This window comes from Tupaia chinensis, unplaced genomic scaffold (assembly GCF_000334495.1).
Source record: "Tupaia chinensis unplaced genomic scaffold, TupChi_1.0 Scaffold143913_1, whole genome shotgun sequence".
Classification (NCBI taxonomy): domain Eukaryota; kingdom Metazoa; phylum Chordata; class Mammalia; order Scandentia; family Tupaiidae; genus Tupaia; species Tupaia belangeri.
In genome coordinates this window covers 2,127,601-2,143,275 of record NW_006203764.1, presented here as the reverse complement: position 1 = coordinate 2,143,275, position 15,675 = coordinate 2,127,601, and the positions used below count along the sequence as shown (strand labels likewise).

Sequence of the window (15,675 nt, the reverse complement as noted above, 5' to 3'; positions counted from 1 at the left end):
GCTGTGGTGAAGCCCAGGGCGCTGAGCCCCAGGGGCACAGCGCCCACAGCCAGCACTGTAGGGCAGAGGAGGGAGCTGGGGGTTTGGCTCACAAGAAGACCCCCTTAAGAGCTCTTTGACAGTTCCCAGGAACTGTCTGTCCTGAGCATTTGGGAGAAGGCACCTTGGAAAGGTCTCCCATGGTAAATAATGTGTAGGTGCGCAGCCTGTGATGCAAGACCAGGTGGCAGGCCTGGCCGGGGCTTCCACCAGCCTGCCTGGGAGGCGCAGGGTCACACTGCTCATGGGGCTGGTTACTGCATGCGCAGAAATGGGGTGAAGCCTATCACTGAGTCTTTACCACCAAACTCCCATTCAAAGGAAATTGTCCCTCTGTTCTTGTAGTAATGTACGAGAAACCGGGGTGCTTCCCCACTCTGAACCCCAGCAGAGGTCTCCCAGGCATACTGGGACCAGTCATGGGCGAGGAAGGTCCGAGCACGGGGACGGGCCAGGCAACTCACCTCCTCCCACTGCGGCAGCAGCTGCCACTTCTAGAAAACAAGGGACAGAGAAAGGAGTGAAGGCATTGTTAGCCTCGGATGGAGGCGCCAACTGACGCTAACCCCCGGCAGTCCCCAGGGAGATGCCCCCATGCCCAGCCCGCCAGGCCTGCGAGGAAGGAGACTTACTCTTCATCCTGAGCCTTTCCTGGACCGAACGCAGCTCCGGAAGTGACGAAGCTCAGCGGGGCGCTTTCTTGTCCCTTAGGACCAAAGATGCCATGGGTATCCCAGGCTTCTGGGAGATCGCCAGCCTCAAGGCCTACTTGCGGGGCCGCCTCTCCCCGGATTTGGCTAGTTAGCCCGGCACGCCCCTCCCCACCTCCCCACCCCCCAGTTCTGACTCAGCTCACCTTCCCGCACCCCGCACTGGGCCGCTGGCTTATCTGCCCTACCTTCCGGGTGGATTTCTCTCTGGCTGATGGATCTAGTAGAGAAAAGATCCCTGAAGTATTTGAAAGTCGAGGCACGTGGCGTTGGCTCCAGGCTGTAGCTTTCTGCCCTCTGAGAGCAGGAGAGCTGCTCACTGCAAAACAATGCAAACAAAACCTAAGGAGAAAAGCAATACTGACTTCCGCCTCCAGAGGGAGACGCTGACCTTTCAGGAGCTTTTCCCTCCAGGCTGTCCATCACCAGAACGTGTGAACACCCCCACCTGACCTGCCAGGATCCAGTCCCTCTGTGAAGGGTACTTCTAAAGTTACTCGTTCGATTTCACCTATCGTTTAGATTTTCCCAGGTTGTTCACTATTCTTCAACAAGATATATAAAAGTGAAGTTTACTGAGCTGTAAATTACACAAATAATTCACGTGTTTAGTGTACAGGTCTAGGAGTTTGGATGAACTTTGCCAGCGGTGGAACCACCAGCTGAGACAGAACCGTTCAGCGCACCCCCATCAAGTCCTCTCATGTTCCTTTGTCGTGACCCCTTCCCTGCCCCTGGAGACCACTGATCTGGTTTCTGGCCCTACATATTGGGCTTTCCCAGAACTCCAGGACGATCCTTAATCATCAGCAGATATTCTGTCCTGTGGAAGTGCTGTGGATCAGTTTATCAGCTCCCCCTGTAAAGGGTTTAAATTCCAAATCTTGCCCAAAGATGCCAGGGGTATCCCAGGCTTCTGGGAGATCGACAGCCTCAAGCCCTACTCGCGCGGCCGCCTCTCCCCGGATTTGGCTCGTTAGCCCGGCATGCCCCTGCCCACCTCCCCACCCCCCAGTTCTGACTCAGCTCACCTTCCCGCACCCCGCACTGGGCCGCTGGCTTATCTGCCCTACCTTCCGGGTGGATTTCTCTCTGGCTGATGGATCTAGTAGAGAAAAGATCCCTGAAGTATTTGAAAGTCGAGGCACGTGGCGTTGGCTCCAGGCTGTAGCTTTCTGCCCTCTGAGAGCAGGAGAGCTGCTCACTGCAAAACAATGCAAACAAAACCTAAGGAGAAAAGCAATACTGACTTCCGCCTCCAGAGGGAGACGCTGACCTTTCAGGAGCTTTTCCCTCCAGGCTGTCCATCACCAGAACGTGTGAACACCCCCACCTGACCTGCCAGGATCCAGTCCCTCTGTGAAGGGTACTTCTAAAGTTACTCGTTCGATTTCACCTATCGTTTAGATTTTCCCAGGTTGTTCACTATTCTTCAACAAGATATATAAAAGTGAAGTTTACTGAGCTGTAAATTACACAAATAATTCACGTGTTTAGTGTACAGGTCTAGGAGTTTGGATGAACTTTGCCAGCGGTGGAACCACCAGCTGAGACAGAACCGTTCAGCGCACCCCCATCAAGTCCTCTCATGTTCCTTTGTCGTGACCCCTTCCCTGCCCCTGGAGACCACTGATCTGGTTTCTGGCCCTACATATTGGGCTTTCCCAGAACTCCAGGACGATCCTTAATCATCAGCAGATATTCTGTCCTGTGGAAGTGCTGTGGATCAGTTTATCAGCTCCCCCTGTAAAGGGTTTAAATTCCAAATCTTGCTCTTATAAGTGACCTCAGTATGAAATGCTAGCATCGTGGGGCACAAATATTTCCTTCCTCCCTTCCTCCCTCCCTTCCTTCTTCTCTTCTTCCCCCCTTTCTTTTTTTATTGCTATAGGGCACATGTACTCCCTGGAGAGAGACAAAGAGATAGAAATCACTCCCCCGGGGGGATGGTCACACTGCAATCCCTTCTCTCCCATTCTCCTGCTGGGGTTTTGGGCACATAGGCACACGCACCCAGCATGATTTTCAGATGCTAAGTTGGGACTTGAAACAGAGTCAGCTGTGAGGGGTCCAGCCACCCTCACCTCCACACCACCTGCTGACCTACGCATTTTCTGTTCATGTACTTCTCCAGGTGAAGTTGCTGGGTCAGAAACTACACATTTCTTATGACACTGATACTTATTGTGCATTATGCACACACACGTGCACACATACACACTCTTACTATTAGGTTGCCTCCAAGATCATCGTATCAGTTCACACTCCCTGGAAGTATATGGGAGGGGGACAAGCAGGTGATATGGTTAAGGAGCTGGACACTCCCGATGGCTGACCGCGGTTCAAAATCTAGACCTGGTGGTTTGTTTTCTCACTTTCCTTCTCTCTCTCCCTCTCCCTCTCTCTCTCTCTCTCTCTCTCTCTGTGTGTGTGTGTGTGTGTGTGTGTGTCTATCTCCAGTCAAATTAAAATAAGTTAATGAATAAATAAAATGGAATAAATAATTACAAAAAAGCTTTTTAAAAAAGTATATGGGAGGATCTATTTTTCTCTATTCTTCACTAACAGTTGCTTGTCAAAGAAACCTTGTTGATGTAATAATTGAAAATGGTGAAATTTTAATTTACATTTATTTTTACTACTGGTGAAGCAAAACTATTCTTAAGTTTCTTAGGCTTATACCATCCTTATTTTGTGAGTTATCTTTCCATATTCTTGGATTGTTTTTCTACTGCATTTTTTTCCTTACTGATATATAGGGATTACTGATATATTAGTGATCGGTTCTCAGAGATGCTGCAATTTTTTCCCATTTCATCACTGTCTTTTCTCTTACACAAAAAAATTCTTAGTATTTATGCAAATTTGGGACCAGCAGATGGCACAGTGGTTACATCACTGGACTCTCCCACAGTCAACTGTGGTTTGAGTCCTGGACCTGGCACCTTGAAAAATCACACCGGGCGTGTGTGCCTGTGTGCCCAAGATCCCCGGAGAAGAATCAAGGAGAAGGCATTGCAATGTAGTCATCCCCCCCCAGGGGGGTGAGTTCTCACTTTCCCTCTCACTGTCTCTGTCTCTCTCCAGCAAGTATACACACCCTCAGGCAAAAACCTCTACCCCCTGAAATTTTAAAAAATTAATTATGATTATTTTTAATACGTTCAATCACTATACATCAGTTAGCTTGTAAAGAGAATTTACCCAACATGAAATACACCTCAGAGCAGTCTAGCTGAGAATACTACACACATTATCAATAAGTAATAATCCATTTCTGTGTCCCATAAATGTCTTACCTCTCTATTTAAAAAAATTAATGCAATTGGATAAAAGATGATCAACCCTATTAAAAAATGAGAGAAAGAATAAAAAAAAACACTCTCTAAAGATGACATATGAATAGCCAAAAGGCATATGAAAAAATGTTCAACATCCCTCATCGTAAGGGAAATGCAGATAAAAACGAGATACCACCTAACCCCAGTCAAAATATCTAAGATAAAAAAAAAATTATAAGTGTTGGCAGGGGTGTGGTGAAATGGGAACTCTTTTACACTGCTGGTGGGAATGTAAATTGGTCCAGCCCCTGTGGAGAATAATCTGGAGATTCCTCAAAAATCTACAAATAGAACTACCATATGATCCAGCAATCCCACTCCTCGGTATCTACCCAAAGGACAGAAGAATTCTTCATTGGAAAAGTGCTTGCACATCGATGTTTATTGTGGCACTTTTCACAATTGCTAAGTCATGGAACCAACCCAAATGCCCCCGTATGGAGGAATGGATTGAAAAACTGTGACACATAGACTCTATGGAATACTACTCAGCCATAAAAACCAACAAAACCCTGGCTTTTGACAGAAAGTGGAAAAATATGGAAGATTTACTGCTGAGTGAGGCAAGCCAGGCTATGAAGGAGAGACATTGTATGTCCCCACTTAACATATACCGAATGTCTGCACTCTATGACTGAAGCTGATTGACTAATGGTTGTACAAACACAAGAGATGGGTGTGAATGTCAGATGAGGTGTATGTGGAGGAGGGGGGCCTAATGAAGGACATCTGGAGAAGGGATATGGAGGTAGAGTGTTGACGGGATGAAGAAGTGCAGTATTATCGGTTGAAGATATTTTGATCAACGAGACTGGGGAGAAATGTTCACATTTTAAGCTAAACAATGCAATTGAATGTATATACAAAAATAAATAATTTTAATAAAAAATTAATGCAAATTTGCCAACATTTTATTTTAATATTTTTACCTGTGTGCCCCTAAAACGGCCATTCAGATACATCATCACTTACATATTCTTGAGATTTTTCTAAGGTTTCACTTTTTTAAATTAAGTTTGAATCTATTTGGAATTTAGTTCGGTACATACAGAGTGTGCCACATGTCTATACATGTCTCAGCCGTTTGTACCAACACCCTTTTTATTGAAGTACCTTTCATTTCATCTTCGATTTGAAATTCCATCTGCGTATTCAAGACTCATATACTGGTATATAAACCAGAATACCTATTTTGGCATTTTCTGTTCTGGTTCAAATAACTGTTTCTTCTGGGAACAATATCACACTGTTTTATGCTTATAAGTTTATTATTTGATCAAAAAGCTCAGCAGTATCAGACTTGTTAGTCCAGGGCGACGCATTTGTGTTAAGCATCATATATAATACTTTGTAATCTCTCTATTATCCTGAAACGAAATGCATAGATAATATATAGTTACAAGCAGTATTGCTCAAACCCCAATACAAAAGAGCAATACATTTATTTATAATGACATAGTGCGTATTTCCACATGTCTGTGCTTAAGTACTATTACACCAGAAGATATGAGGAAAGAATGAGTTGTTTGCATCAATATCAATTGGAATTTAAGATGATTCAATACTCAGTAGAACATTTTTAACACTTATTTTTGTATTGATGCTTTGAAACAAGGGCTTAAGACACATAGCTGTATGTCCATAGATAGTCCCCATGAAGGTGACCGCTGCAGACTGATGAAAATGCCATAGTGACACTATGGCCAGTGACAAGATTTATTTTTGAAATAGAGATTGAATTTTGGTAAAGTTCAGAACAGATCTTCTCTGATTTGCAAGATAACTGTTCTTGGAAAATCCAGCCTGTATTATTAATTTTTTAAAGGGAGAGCATCCCCCCCCAACAAAGGTGCATGTGCTCACTGGAGAGAGACAGAGAGTTACAGAGACAGAGTAAGTGAGAAAGCAACTCCCAGGAGGTACAGCTATGCAGCAATCATTTCTCCCCCATTTCTCTTTTGGGATTTTGGGCATGAATGCACGCATACCCAGTGTGTTTTTCAAGCTGCTGGGTCTGGGACTTGAACCTCACACCACCCTCAGTCTACATTAAAACTATGTAAAAAAATAATAATAACACTTACATGTAAATCATGATTTTTTACTTATATTAAAGGATCTCTGAAATTTGTACAGGATAACTTTTAGTTGTGCCGGATTTTTTCAGTTATTTCAGGATGATGGCATCCTTGGCCCTGATGTGCTATATACTGATAGTGTCCCTCCACAGCTCTACTAAAAGCATGTCCTCAAATTTCCAAAATTCCCCCTAGGGGGCAGTAACATCCTGTTAAAAACTACTGCCTTGGACTGTAACTTATAAAAAACCTAGGGTGTTGATAAGTATTTATTATGAAAATAAAATAAAATAAAGCCAATGATGTTAATATTTTTAACATTCATTTTAAGAATAACTTGTGCACATAAAAGTATTTAACTTGTGCGTAAGAACTTTGCATTTGTGACAGGTTAGAGTTACAACTCTGACTTTAATGGTGCGCTTCATTAAGAGATTTATTCTTGTGATTACAGAGTTCCAAAATATTCTATTTTAACAATAATTTCATAAATAAATATAATTTAAGAAAGTTTAAAATTCCAAATTATATGTTTCTTATTGGATTTAATATACCCATATCCATGGGGAGTCTTTGTTTTTTAGAGACAAATGCAGCGTGCTTTTTGTTTGTTTGTTTTGTTTTGTTTTGTTTTTAAGTCAGTTATACCCGGGCCAGCAGGTGACATACTAGTTACGGTTCTGATTGCAGTTCGAGTCCCAGACCTGGCAGTTTGAAACTCATGCCAGGTGCGTGTGTGTATGTGTCTAAAATCCTGAGAGGAGAATGGAGGATAAGGGATTGCACCATGGCCATGCCCGTTGGGCGGGATGATTTTTCACTTCCTCTCTCTCCATCTCTCTCTCTCTGGCAAGTGCAGAGATTTTTAAAAATCTTTAAAAAATAATCAGTTATATGTGTCTGTACATACATACACATACAAACTTAAAAAGCAAATTGGTTATGTTAATATATATGCAACCTGAAATATTTAGGAAAATTGGATTAACTAAACTGCAAAAGTCCTCTTAGATTTATATATTGAACATTAAAATGTAATTAAAATTAAAAACCTAAGATTTTAATTTATTTCAATAAATTGAATATCAATGAAAAGCCCAAATAGCCTTTACTGTTTCAAAAAGTTGTTTTCAAGGATAATGCAAAACTCAGACGTGTATCAATGACCTTCTTAGGTGCCCCTGAGTAGTGGCAACTAGGTCTTTTCTAATTTCTTGGATTGTGAAAGCAAAGACCTAAACTTACAGCAAATATAAAACCACTTAATCACAGGAAAATTATATTAGACATAATTAAGAGTCTCTGTTCAATAAAAGGTGTCATGCAAGAATGGAAAGGAAAGGGGCCAGGTAGTGTGGTGGTTAAGGCACTGAACGCCCAAATGACTGACCACAGTTCTAGTCCCATACCTGGTGGCATGTAAATCATGCCGGGTGCATGTGTGTACATGCCCAAAATCCCAGGAGGAGAACGGAGGAAGAAGGGATTGGGAGGTGGCCATCGCCCTGGAGGGGTGATTTCTCACTTTCTCTCCTTATCTCTTTCTGGCAAGTGCCTGGGCCCTATGGTAAAAAAAAAAAAAAAAAAAAAGAAAAAAATGAACCAAAAAACCCCCAGAAAGTCAAACCACACATTGGGGAAACTACTTGCTGTATGTGTATGTGTGCCATATATGTACGTATTTGCCACATGTCTGCATTTATATACTCTACTCAGAACATACAAGTCAGCAAAAAGACACAATCTAGCAGAAAAATATCCAAGAGACTTAAAAGAACTACAAAATGAGGCTATTCAAATAGCCAGTACATATGTGAAAAGATACACAGTCTCGTTACACATCAGGAAAGTATAAATTAAAACAACGGGTATGAGTTCTATTACAGCAAAGATGTAGAAGAGGGTGAAACACCTTTGCTACTGTGGAAAAAGGAGGAATCACCAGATAAACAAAAAATATTTTTTCTTTAAAGCACATGCTAATAAGTACTCTGTAATGGGCCAGAGAGTAAATATTTTAGGCTTGGGCAGGGCCCATATGCCCTTTGCTGCATATTATTCTTTTTTCTTAACCATTCTTTTAAAAACATAAAAAACATTCTTTCTTATGATCTATTGTTTTAAAGAAGGCTTGCAAGCTAAATTTAGTCTGTGGGCCATGTTTGTCAAACCCTGCTTTAAAGTCATCAAAGAGCTATGGCCAGGTCCAGCAGGTGGTGCAATGGTTATATCGCTGGACTCTCACATTGTCTACCACAGTTCGAGTCCCAGACTCAGTGGCTTAAAGCTCACACCAGGTATATGTGTGTACATGCCCAAAATCCCAAGAGGAGAATGAAGGAGAAAAGATTGTGGCATGGCCAACCCCCTGGGGAGTGATTTTTCACTTTCTGTCTCTCTCTGGTGAGCACACGTGCCTTATGGCAAAATCTCTCTCAAAAAAAAAAAGAAAAGAAAGAAAAAAACTATGGTCAAATAAATAAAAAATAAACTAGAAGATAAGCCCTTCCTAGATACAATGTCCAACATCCAATTAAAAAAAACACTTGTTTTAGAAACTCGTATATTGAAATTAGCAGAGATATGTCTTCCAATAATTTGATAAATACTTTAAAGAATCTAGAGGAAAGTAAAATATAGTGATTGAAGCAACTAGGAATTTCAGGAGATAGTTGGCTGCTATAAAAATTATCTTCAACTTATGACGCTGAGAAATAACAATAGATGAAATTACAAACTCACTGGCTGGGGTTAACCGCACATGGGGCACAACAGGAGAACTTGAACTTGAACACAGGCCAGTGAAAGGAGCCCAGGCTGAAGTATAGAAAGGAAAATTGAGCCTGAACTATGAAACTATCAAGTGGCCAAACATGCGTGGAATTAGTAAAAAGAGAGAATGGGTAAGAGAAATATATGAGAAAACATTGGCTAAAAATTTTACAAATTTGAAAAAAAGCAGAAACCGTAACTCACTGATCCAGAAAGCTCAACGAACCCTCCCAAGAGGATAAATGCAAAGATGACCATGCCTAGTCACATTATAGTGGCACTTTTGATAATCGGATATTAAAAATAAAATAAAATAATAAAGACAGCCAGAGGGAAAATGATAAACATTTTAATGAGTAAATATAAATAAGATCAACAGCAGATTTCTTATAAAAAAATAGGGACCAGAGACAACATAATGACAATCTACAAAGTATTGAAAAAAATGATCAATCTAGAATTCTTTTTTAAAAAAAGATTTATTTACTTGACTCCATTTGTTATGATTATTTTTTAATTTGACTAGAGAGAGAAAGAGAAAGGGAAAGCGAGAAAGCAAGCTGCCCAGTCTGGGATTCAAACTGGCCCCAATCTAGAATTCTTACAAAAAAAAAAAAAAAGAAGAAGAAGAAGTAAGTATATTTTGCAATAAGCTAAAGCTTAGGATTCTCAATACATATTTTTAAAAATGATTTTTATTTAACTTTATTTATTTATTTATTTATTTATGTATTTAAATTTTTGACCAGAGAGAGAGAGAGAGAGAACGTGAGAAAGCAGCCGCCAGGTCCAGGACTTGAACCACGGTCATCCATGTGGGAGTCCAGCGTCCCCAACCACCACGCCACCTGCTGGTCCCAGATTCTCTCTCTCTATATATATATATCTATATATTTTTTTGAGAAATGTAAGATAATGCCACAATAAAAGACCACATTACACACACTAGAGTGGATAAAACGGCAGACTCACCATCCCAAGTGTTAGCAAGGATGTGGAGCAACTATCAAATATTCCCGGTAGGAGTTTAAAACGTGACTCTCTTTCTGGAAAACTGTTGGCTTTTCTTACAAAGTTAAACACACACCTATGCATTTATTCCACTCCTAGGCATTTACTCAAGGGCAGTGAAAACATGATGTCCTCATGACTAGCACACAGTGTTCAAATTATAATACTCCCAACTGAAAATAACCCAGTGTACATTAACAAGGAAATGTTCATTCAGTCATTTAGAAAACATGGATCTGCAAAGCAAAAACAAACAAAAAAACCCAAAAAACCAAAAACCCAAGCTTGCACTAGCGCCTGTTAAAGATTTTTAGTGCTGAACTTTTGTATTTTTCTCTTACTTTGCCTTCCTTTAATGTAGTCCTCAGGCCTCCCTTGAACTAAGATTCCTGGCTTTGCTTTGAAAATCCCACTGGTATTGTGAGCCAATCATTCAACTTATAATACAGTGACTGCATCTATCTGGTAGGTGCCCTCTTTCAAGAGATATGGCAGGGCTGAACAGTAGGCCACAAATTCTGAGATGGTGGGTCCCTGTCCTGTCTCAGTCTGTCAGCTTTGCAGATCCCTTACTGCAAAAGTTGTGTTCTAAGGACTGATTTTTGGAAAATTCACTAGTTGTGTTAGAGTGTCCTCTTGTAGCAATACCTCGAACTACAAGCACAGTGGCAGAGAGGTTAGATAATTAGCAGAATGTGCAAAAATTCCTGGAAAAATGCCTGGGGTGAAAGAAAGATGCATGAACTTCAAGCATTTTTTGCACCCAAACTTGTACTTTAACTCTGCTCTCCTATGAGCTTTTCCACCTTGTAACCCCCTAGCTCCCAGGTCAGTTGAGATGGATATCTGTTTCAAGGACTGGAGCAGACTTGTCCTGAACCTCTCACTGGAAGAGGTTTCGTACTACTTTCTTTTGGGACAAGTCTCACTGATGCCCTGAACTGCCTGTTTAGAAGCAGGCTTCTGGGATCATGTTTGTCAACACCCCTGACCACATCCATTGGACCAGGGATAAGCACTTGGCCAACCTGGACCAATCAGGATTCTTTCTCTGGGAATTTGGAAAGAGAGAGAGAGCTAGAGACACTAAGCAGGTAGCTGTATTTGTGACAAGGAGCAGGGTAGCTGTGGGGTAACATATTCTACCCTTCTCTGTGGGCTGAGTTAGAGAAAAAGCTGATCTGTTGAGAAAAGAGAAATAGAGCAACTACACAGAGAGAAGCCAGAGGAAGAGACAGAGAATTTTTCCATGTCTTCATTTCTGCATTCTCTTGATGTCTGACTGCATCCAACGTTCGAGTCTCTTCAACCTTATCTCATAGGCCTTGTATGTCTTAAGCTGCCCTAAGCCCTACTAGATCCCTACTGGTGGCTGCTTCTAGGGCTACTCCTTTATTCATTGGCAAACATTTATTGAGGTTTTTTTTTCTAATGGGGGGGGGCAATAAGGCATGTGCATTCACCAGAGAGAGAGAGACAGAGACAGAGACAGAGACAATGAGAGGAAAAGTGTGAAATCACTCCCGGGGGGGATGCCAGGCTGCATCCATCCCTCCTCCATTCTTCTCTTGGGCCTTTGGGCTTGCACACACATATGCCTGATGTGAGTTTTAAGCCACTGGGTCCAGAATTTGAACCATAGTCAGCCATGTGGGAGTCCAGTGACATAACCACTGTGCCATCTGGCCCCATTTGTTGAGATTTTCTACATGTTGAACACTGCTGTAAAATCTGGAGAAAGAGCAGTGGACAAATGAAACCTCCGCTATCACGCAGGGAGAGGAGAGCCCAAGGGAAAACTTTGGGCAGGGAGGCCTAGGCTTGGGGGTCACATTCACTTATTCAGCCAGACAGATCAGGTGCCTGCCTAGGTGTTTGTCTATTAAACACCGAGAGGGAACCTTTCTCCAATTCACAATCTAAATCTCTCTCATTTCGTTGACACAGCACGTTTTCCCCCGTCTTTGATAGCAACACGTGTGTTGAGTATTGCACTGTAGGAAAAATTGCAGCCTGAGGGCCAGGATCACTTCGACAGAACTTGAGCAGAGAACTGTCCCTGCCCAGCGTAAAGGAAGGCACGGATCTGTGGCACTGCCCTGTGGGATGGGGGTTGGGTGGGGCCAGGTTTTCTCAGTCTTGAAGAGAAGTGAAGTTGCTGGACAGTTTTACATTAAGTCACCCCTGATGACCACAAGGACGGCCATACCAATGACTATGAGTGGCCAAGCCGGCACTGGTGAGATCTCCTCTGCAGGCCCCCAGACCTGGGCTCAGGCCGTGGGAGGGTAAAGGGCTCTCCTCTCCCTACACTGCTGGTCTTTTCCTCTGATGCCCATGGGGGCCAGGCCTGTCTCCTTGCCCCCAGTGACCCACCTCCCTATCTCTTGCACTGGAGGGGACTAGCTTATTTGAGGGTTCCTTTCTCTGTTGCCTGACATCCTGGAGAATCAGGCGAGCACCCCCTGGTCTGCGGGACAACATCTCATGGCCTAACAACAAGGTGTTTGATGCCTGTATTAAAGCAGCGTCCATTTATTCATCCAGCAGGTTGTTACTTACATCTTGTACATGTCAAACACTAGTTAGGCGCAAAGCAGTCACTGGAGCCTATTCGAGAGCCTTTCCCCGAGTGGTGTGTGAAATACCGTACATGGTGGTGTAACGTGACCCTGAATATTTAATGATGCCCTATTTCCCATTTTTAAATCTATAAAAGATGCCCTCACTGGGAAATTAATCCCAAGCCACAAGTCCTCGTTTGTGTGACAGTGGAGCAGCTCTGCTTCTGTTCGTGATCTCTCATGGCATACCCACTTCCTGTGAAAGTCGACTTTAAAAGTCTGTCACTGGGGCCAGCAGGTGGCATAGTGAGTAAGGTGCTGAACTGCCACATGGGTGACCCTGGTTTGAATCCCAGGCCTGATGGCTTGAAAAATCACACTGGGGGGACCAGCAGATGGCGAAATGGTGACGTCGTTGGACTCCCATGTAGTCAACTGCGGTTCGAGTTCCAGACCTGATGGCTAAAACTCACGCCAGGCTTGTGTGCGTGAGTGCCCAAGATTCCAAAAGGAGAATGGAGGAAAGAGGATTGTGACATGGCCATCCCCCCGAAAAAAAAAAAAAAAAAAAAAAAAAAAAAAAAAAAAAAAAAAAAAAAAAAAAAAAAAAAAAAACACCCCAAAAAAAAAAAAAAAAAAAAAAGATAAGGAAAAAGAAGAAAATCACACTTGGGTGCATGTGTATACATGCCCAAAACCTCAGGAGGAGAAAGAGGAAGAGGTTGTGGTGTGGCCATCCCCTCGGGGGGAGGGGGTGATTTCTCACTTTCTTTCCCATTGTTTCTCTCTGTCTCTGTCCAGCAAGCACCTGTGCCCTACGGCAAAAACCTTAAAAATGAAAAACAAATGTCTATTACCTGCAGCCCAGCACTCACAGGCATGGTTTCACTTCAGAGCAATAATGATCCCACCTCCTTTACCGATCTGCCAGGCGACCCTACAAGCTTGCAGGGATTGAGAGAGGCTCTCGGCTCTTTGCTGTACAGAATAAGTGAGAGGCCAGCACTCAGCATGAAATACTTTCTAACAAGTGCCTAAGTGTGAAGGGACTCTTCTGAGGGCCAGTCTCTGAGAGGAGGCCTCCACATTGTGCTGTGATTCAGGGTGGAGGGGTGAATTAATTTCCCAGGACCGCCATAACAAATTCCCCCAAACTGGGTGCTTTTGAAGAATTCGCTGTTCTCTCGTAGTCCTGGAGGCCACAAGTGTGAAACCAAGTGCCAGCAGGGCCATGCTCCCTCAGGCGGCTCCAGGGCTAGGTCTCCCTGGACTGTGCTGGCTTCCGTGGCTCTAGGGGTCCTTTGGGTGTGACTGCATCACTCCAGCCTCTGCCTCCATGTTCAGGGGCCTTCTCTGTGTCAGTGTCTTCTCTTCTGCCCCTTAAAAGCACTTTATTGGGTTTAGGGCCCACCTGGATAATCCAGACTGATTTCATTTTGAGAGCCTAGCCCGATGACCTCTGCAAAGACCTTTTTCAAATAAGGTTACGTTCTCAAGTTTTAAGGGTTAGGATGTGGATATACCTTTTGGGAACCACCATTTGAGTCACTAGAGTGGGCACGTATCCCATGGTCCCCAGGTCTCCTAAGTGCCACCATTGGACATCCCGTGGATATAACTTCAGACATAACTGGCGGATGTCACCCCCAGTGCAGCTCTGGTCCTGTGGACCCCACCCCTGTTCTCCTAGCACCACAGTTGCCTGCCTGCCTCCCAGAAAACTGCCTGTCCTTCTGGGCTGGGTTCTTACCTTTGTTCTCAGGATTCCGTGCAGCTGGTCTGACAGGACTTTGTGTTATCGCAGGAGCGCTTGGTGTTGAGAACATGCAACAGGCCATGCCACTCCTTAGTCATAATGAGCTAACACAGCAGGAGAAACTCCACCTTCTCCCTCTGCTCTTCTCCTTTTCTCCCCCCACCCCTATGTCTTTTCTCCCATTTTATTTTTCCACATCTATCACTTGGTGTATTGGTTTGCTATGGCTCCAGTAATGCTGCATAGTAGGTGACCCCACATCACTATGGCCTAAAACAACCATCTTTTTATTGAATACTTGGTTTCTTGCAGACCTGTTAATCTAGGGTAGGCTTGGCTGGGTGGCTTTGCTCTGAGGGTCTGTGGGTCCACTGGGACAGTCCTGCTCTTCCTGTATTCTGAAGTCCAGCCTAGTGGACGGCAGCTGCCAGGGACGTCCTATTATGCTGATGGCAGGAACGTAAAGGGTCTCCTGGGATTTGAAAGTGCCACACTGTCACTTCTATCCCATTCCATTGGCCAAAACGAGTCACATGGTCAAGCCCAAAATTAACGAGTGCCGATAACAGGGAGGGGTGAAGAATTGGAGCTAGTGATCTAATACAGAGGTCCCCAACCCACCAGTACTGGTTCATGGCCCATTAGGAACTGAGCCGCACTGCAGGAGGTGAGCTGCTGGTGACCGAGTGGCGCTTCATCTGTGTGTACGACCGCTCCCCATCACTGGCCTTACCCCTGAGCTCTGCCTCCTGTCAGGTCAGCTGTAGCTTTAGATTCCCATGGGAGCACGGACCCTATTGCGAACTATGCATGTGAGGGGTCGAGGTTGTCCTTTCTCATAAACCATCTCCCTATTCCCCCATTTGAGGAAAACTTGTCTTCTACAAAACAAGTTCCCAGTACCAAGAAGGCTGGGGATTGCTGATTTAATCAACCACACCTAGTCAGTGCTGAATCAGTCCTTGCTCAGTGTACCCCACATATTGATTTGATTGTTTTCTATGGTTTGCATGTATACACATGGACATTTAAAATGCCCGTCTAGGGGTCAGGAAGTGGTGAAGTGGTTAAGGTGCTGGACTCCCATATGACTAACCATGGTTTGAGTCCTGGACCTGGCGACTTGCTTCCTCGCCTTCCCTCTCTCTCTCTTTCTCTCTCTGTGAGTGCAAGTGTCCTATAGCAAATTAAATATCAATAATAAATAAGTACATAAATCTAAAATGACTGTCTAGCAGGAATTCTTTTTATGCTAGAGGGCACCTGTGCTGGTCAGAGAGTGACAGAGAGGCAGAGGGAGGGGGAAAAAGCACTCCCCATGAGGCATGGGCATTCTGCAATCCCTTCTCCTCCATCTCTTCCACTGTTTGGGATTGGGGGCACACAAGCCACCAGGTCCAGGAC

The 15,675-nt window shown here is 43.7% G+C and overlaps 1 protein-coding gene across 1 annotated transcript in view; it reads right to left on the bottom strand.

Annotated features, from left to right (window-relative positions):
* Positions 1-15,675, bottom strand: part of IFI27L2 (interferon alpha inducible protein 27 like 2) — a 46,978-nt gene that overhangs the window by 738 nt on the left and 30,565 nt on the right. The window contains 4 exon segments of the mRNA XM_027767080.1: positions 1-55; positions 504-533; positions 672-745; positions 1,823-1,953. The exon segment at positions 1-55 is cut by the window's left edge and continues 20 nt beyond it. Of these exon segments, the coding sequence (XP_027622881.1) occupies positions 1-55; positions 504-533; positions 672-678 (92 nt within the window). The 5' untranslated portion in view covers positions 679-745; positions 1,823-1,953.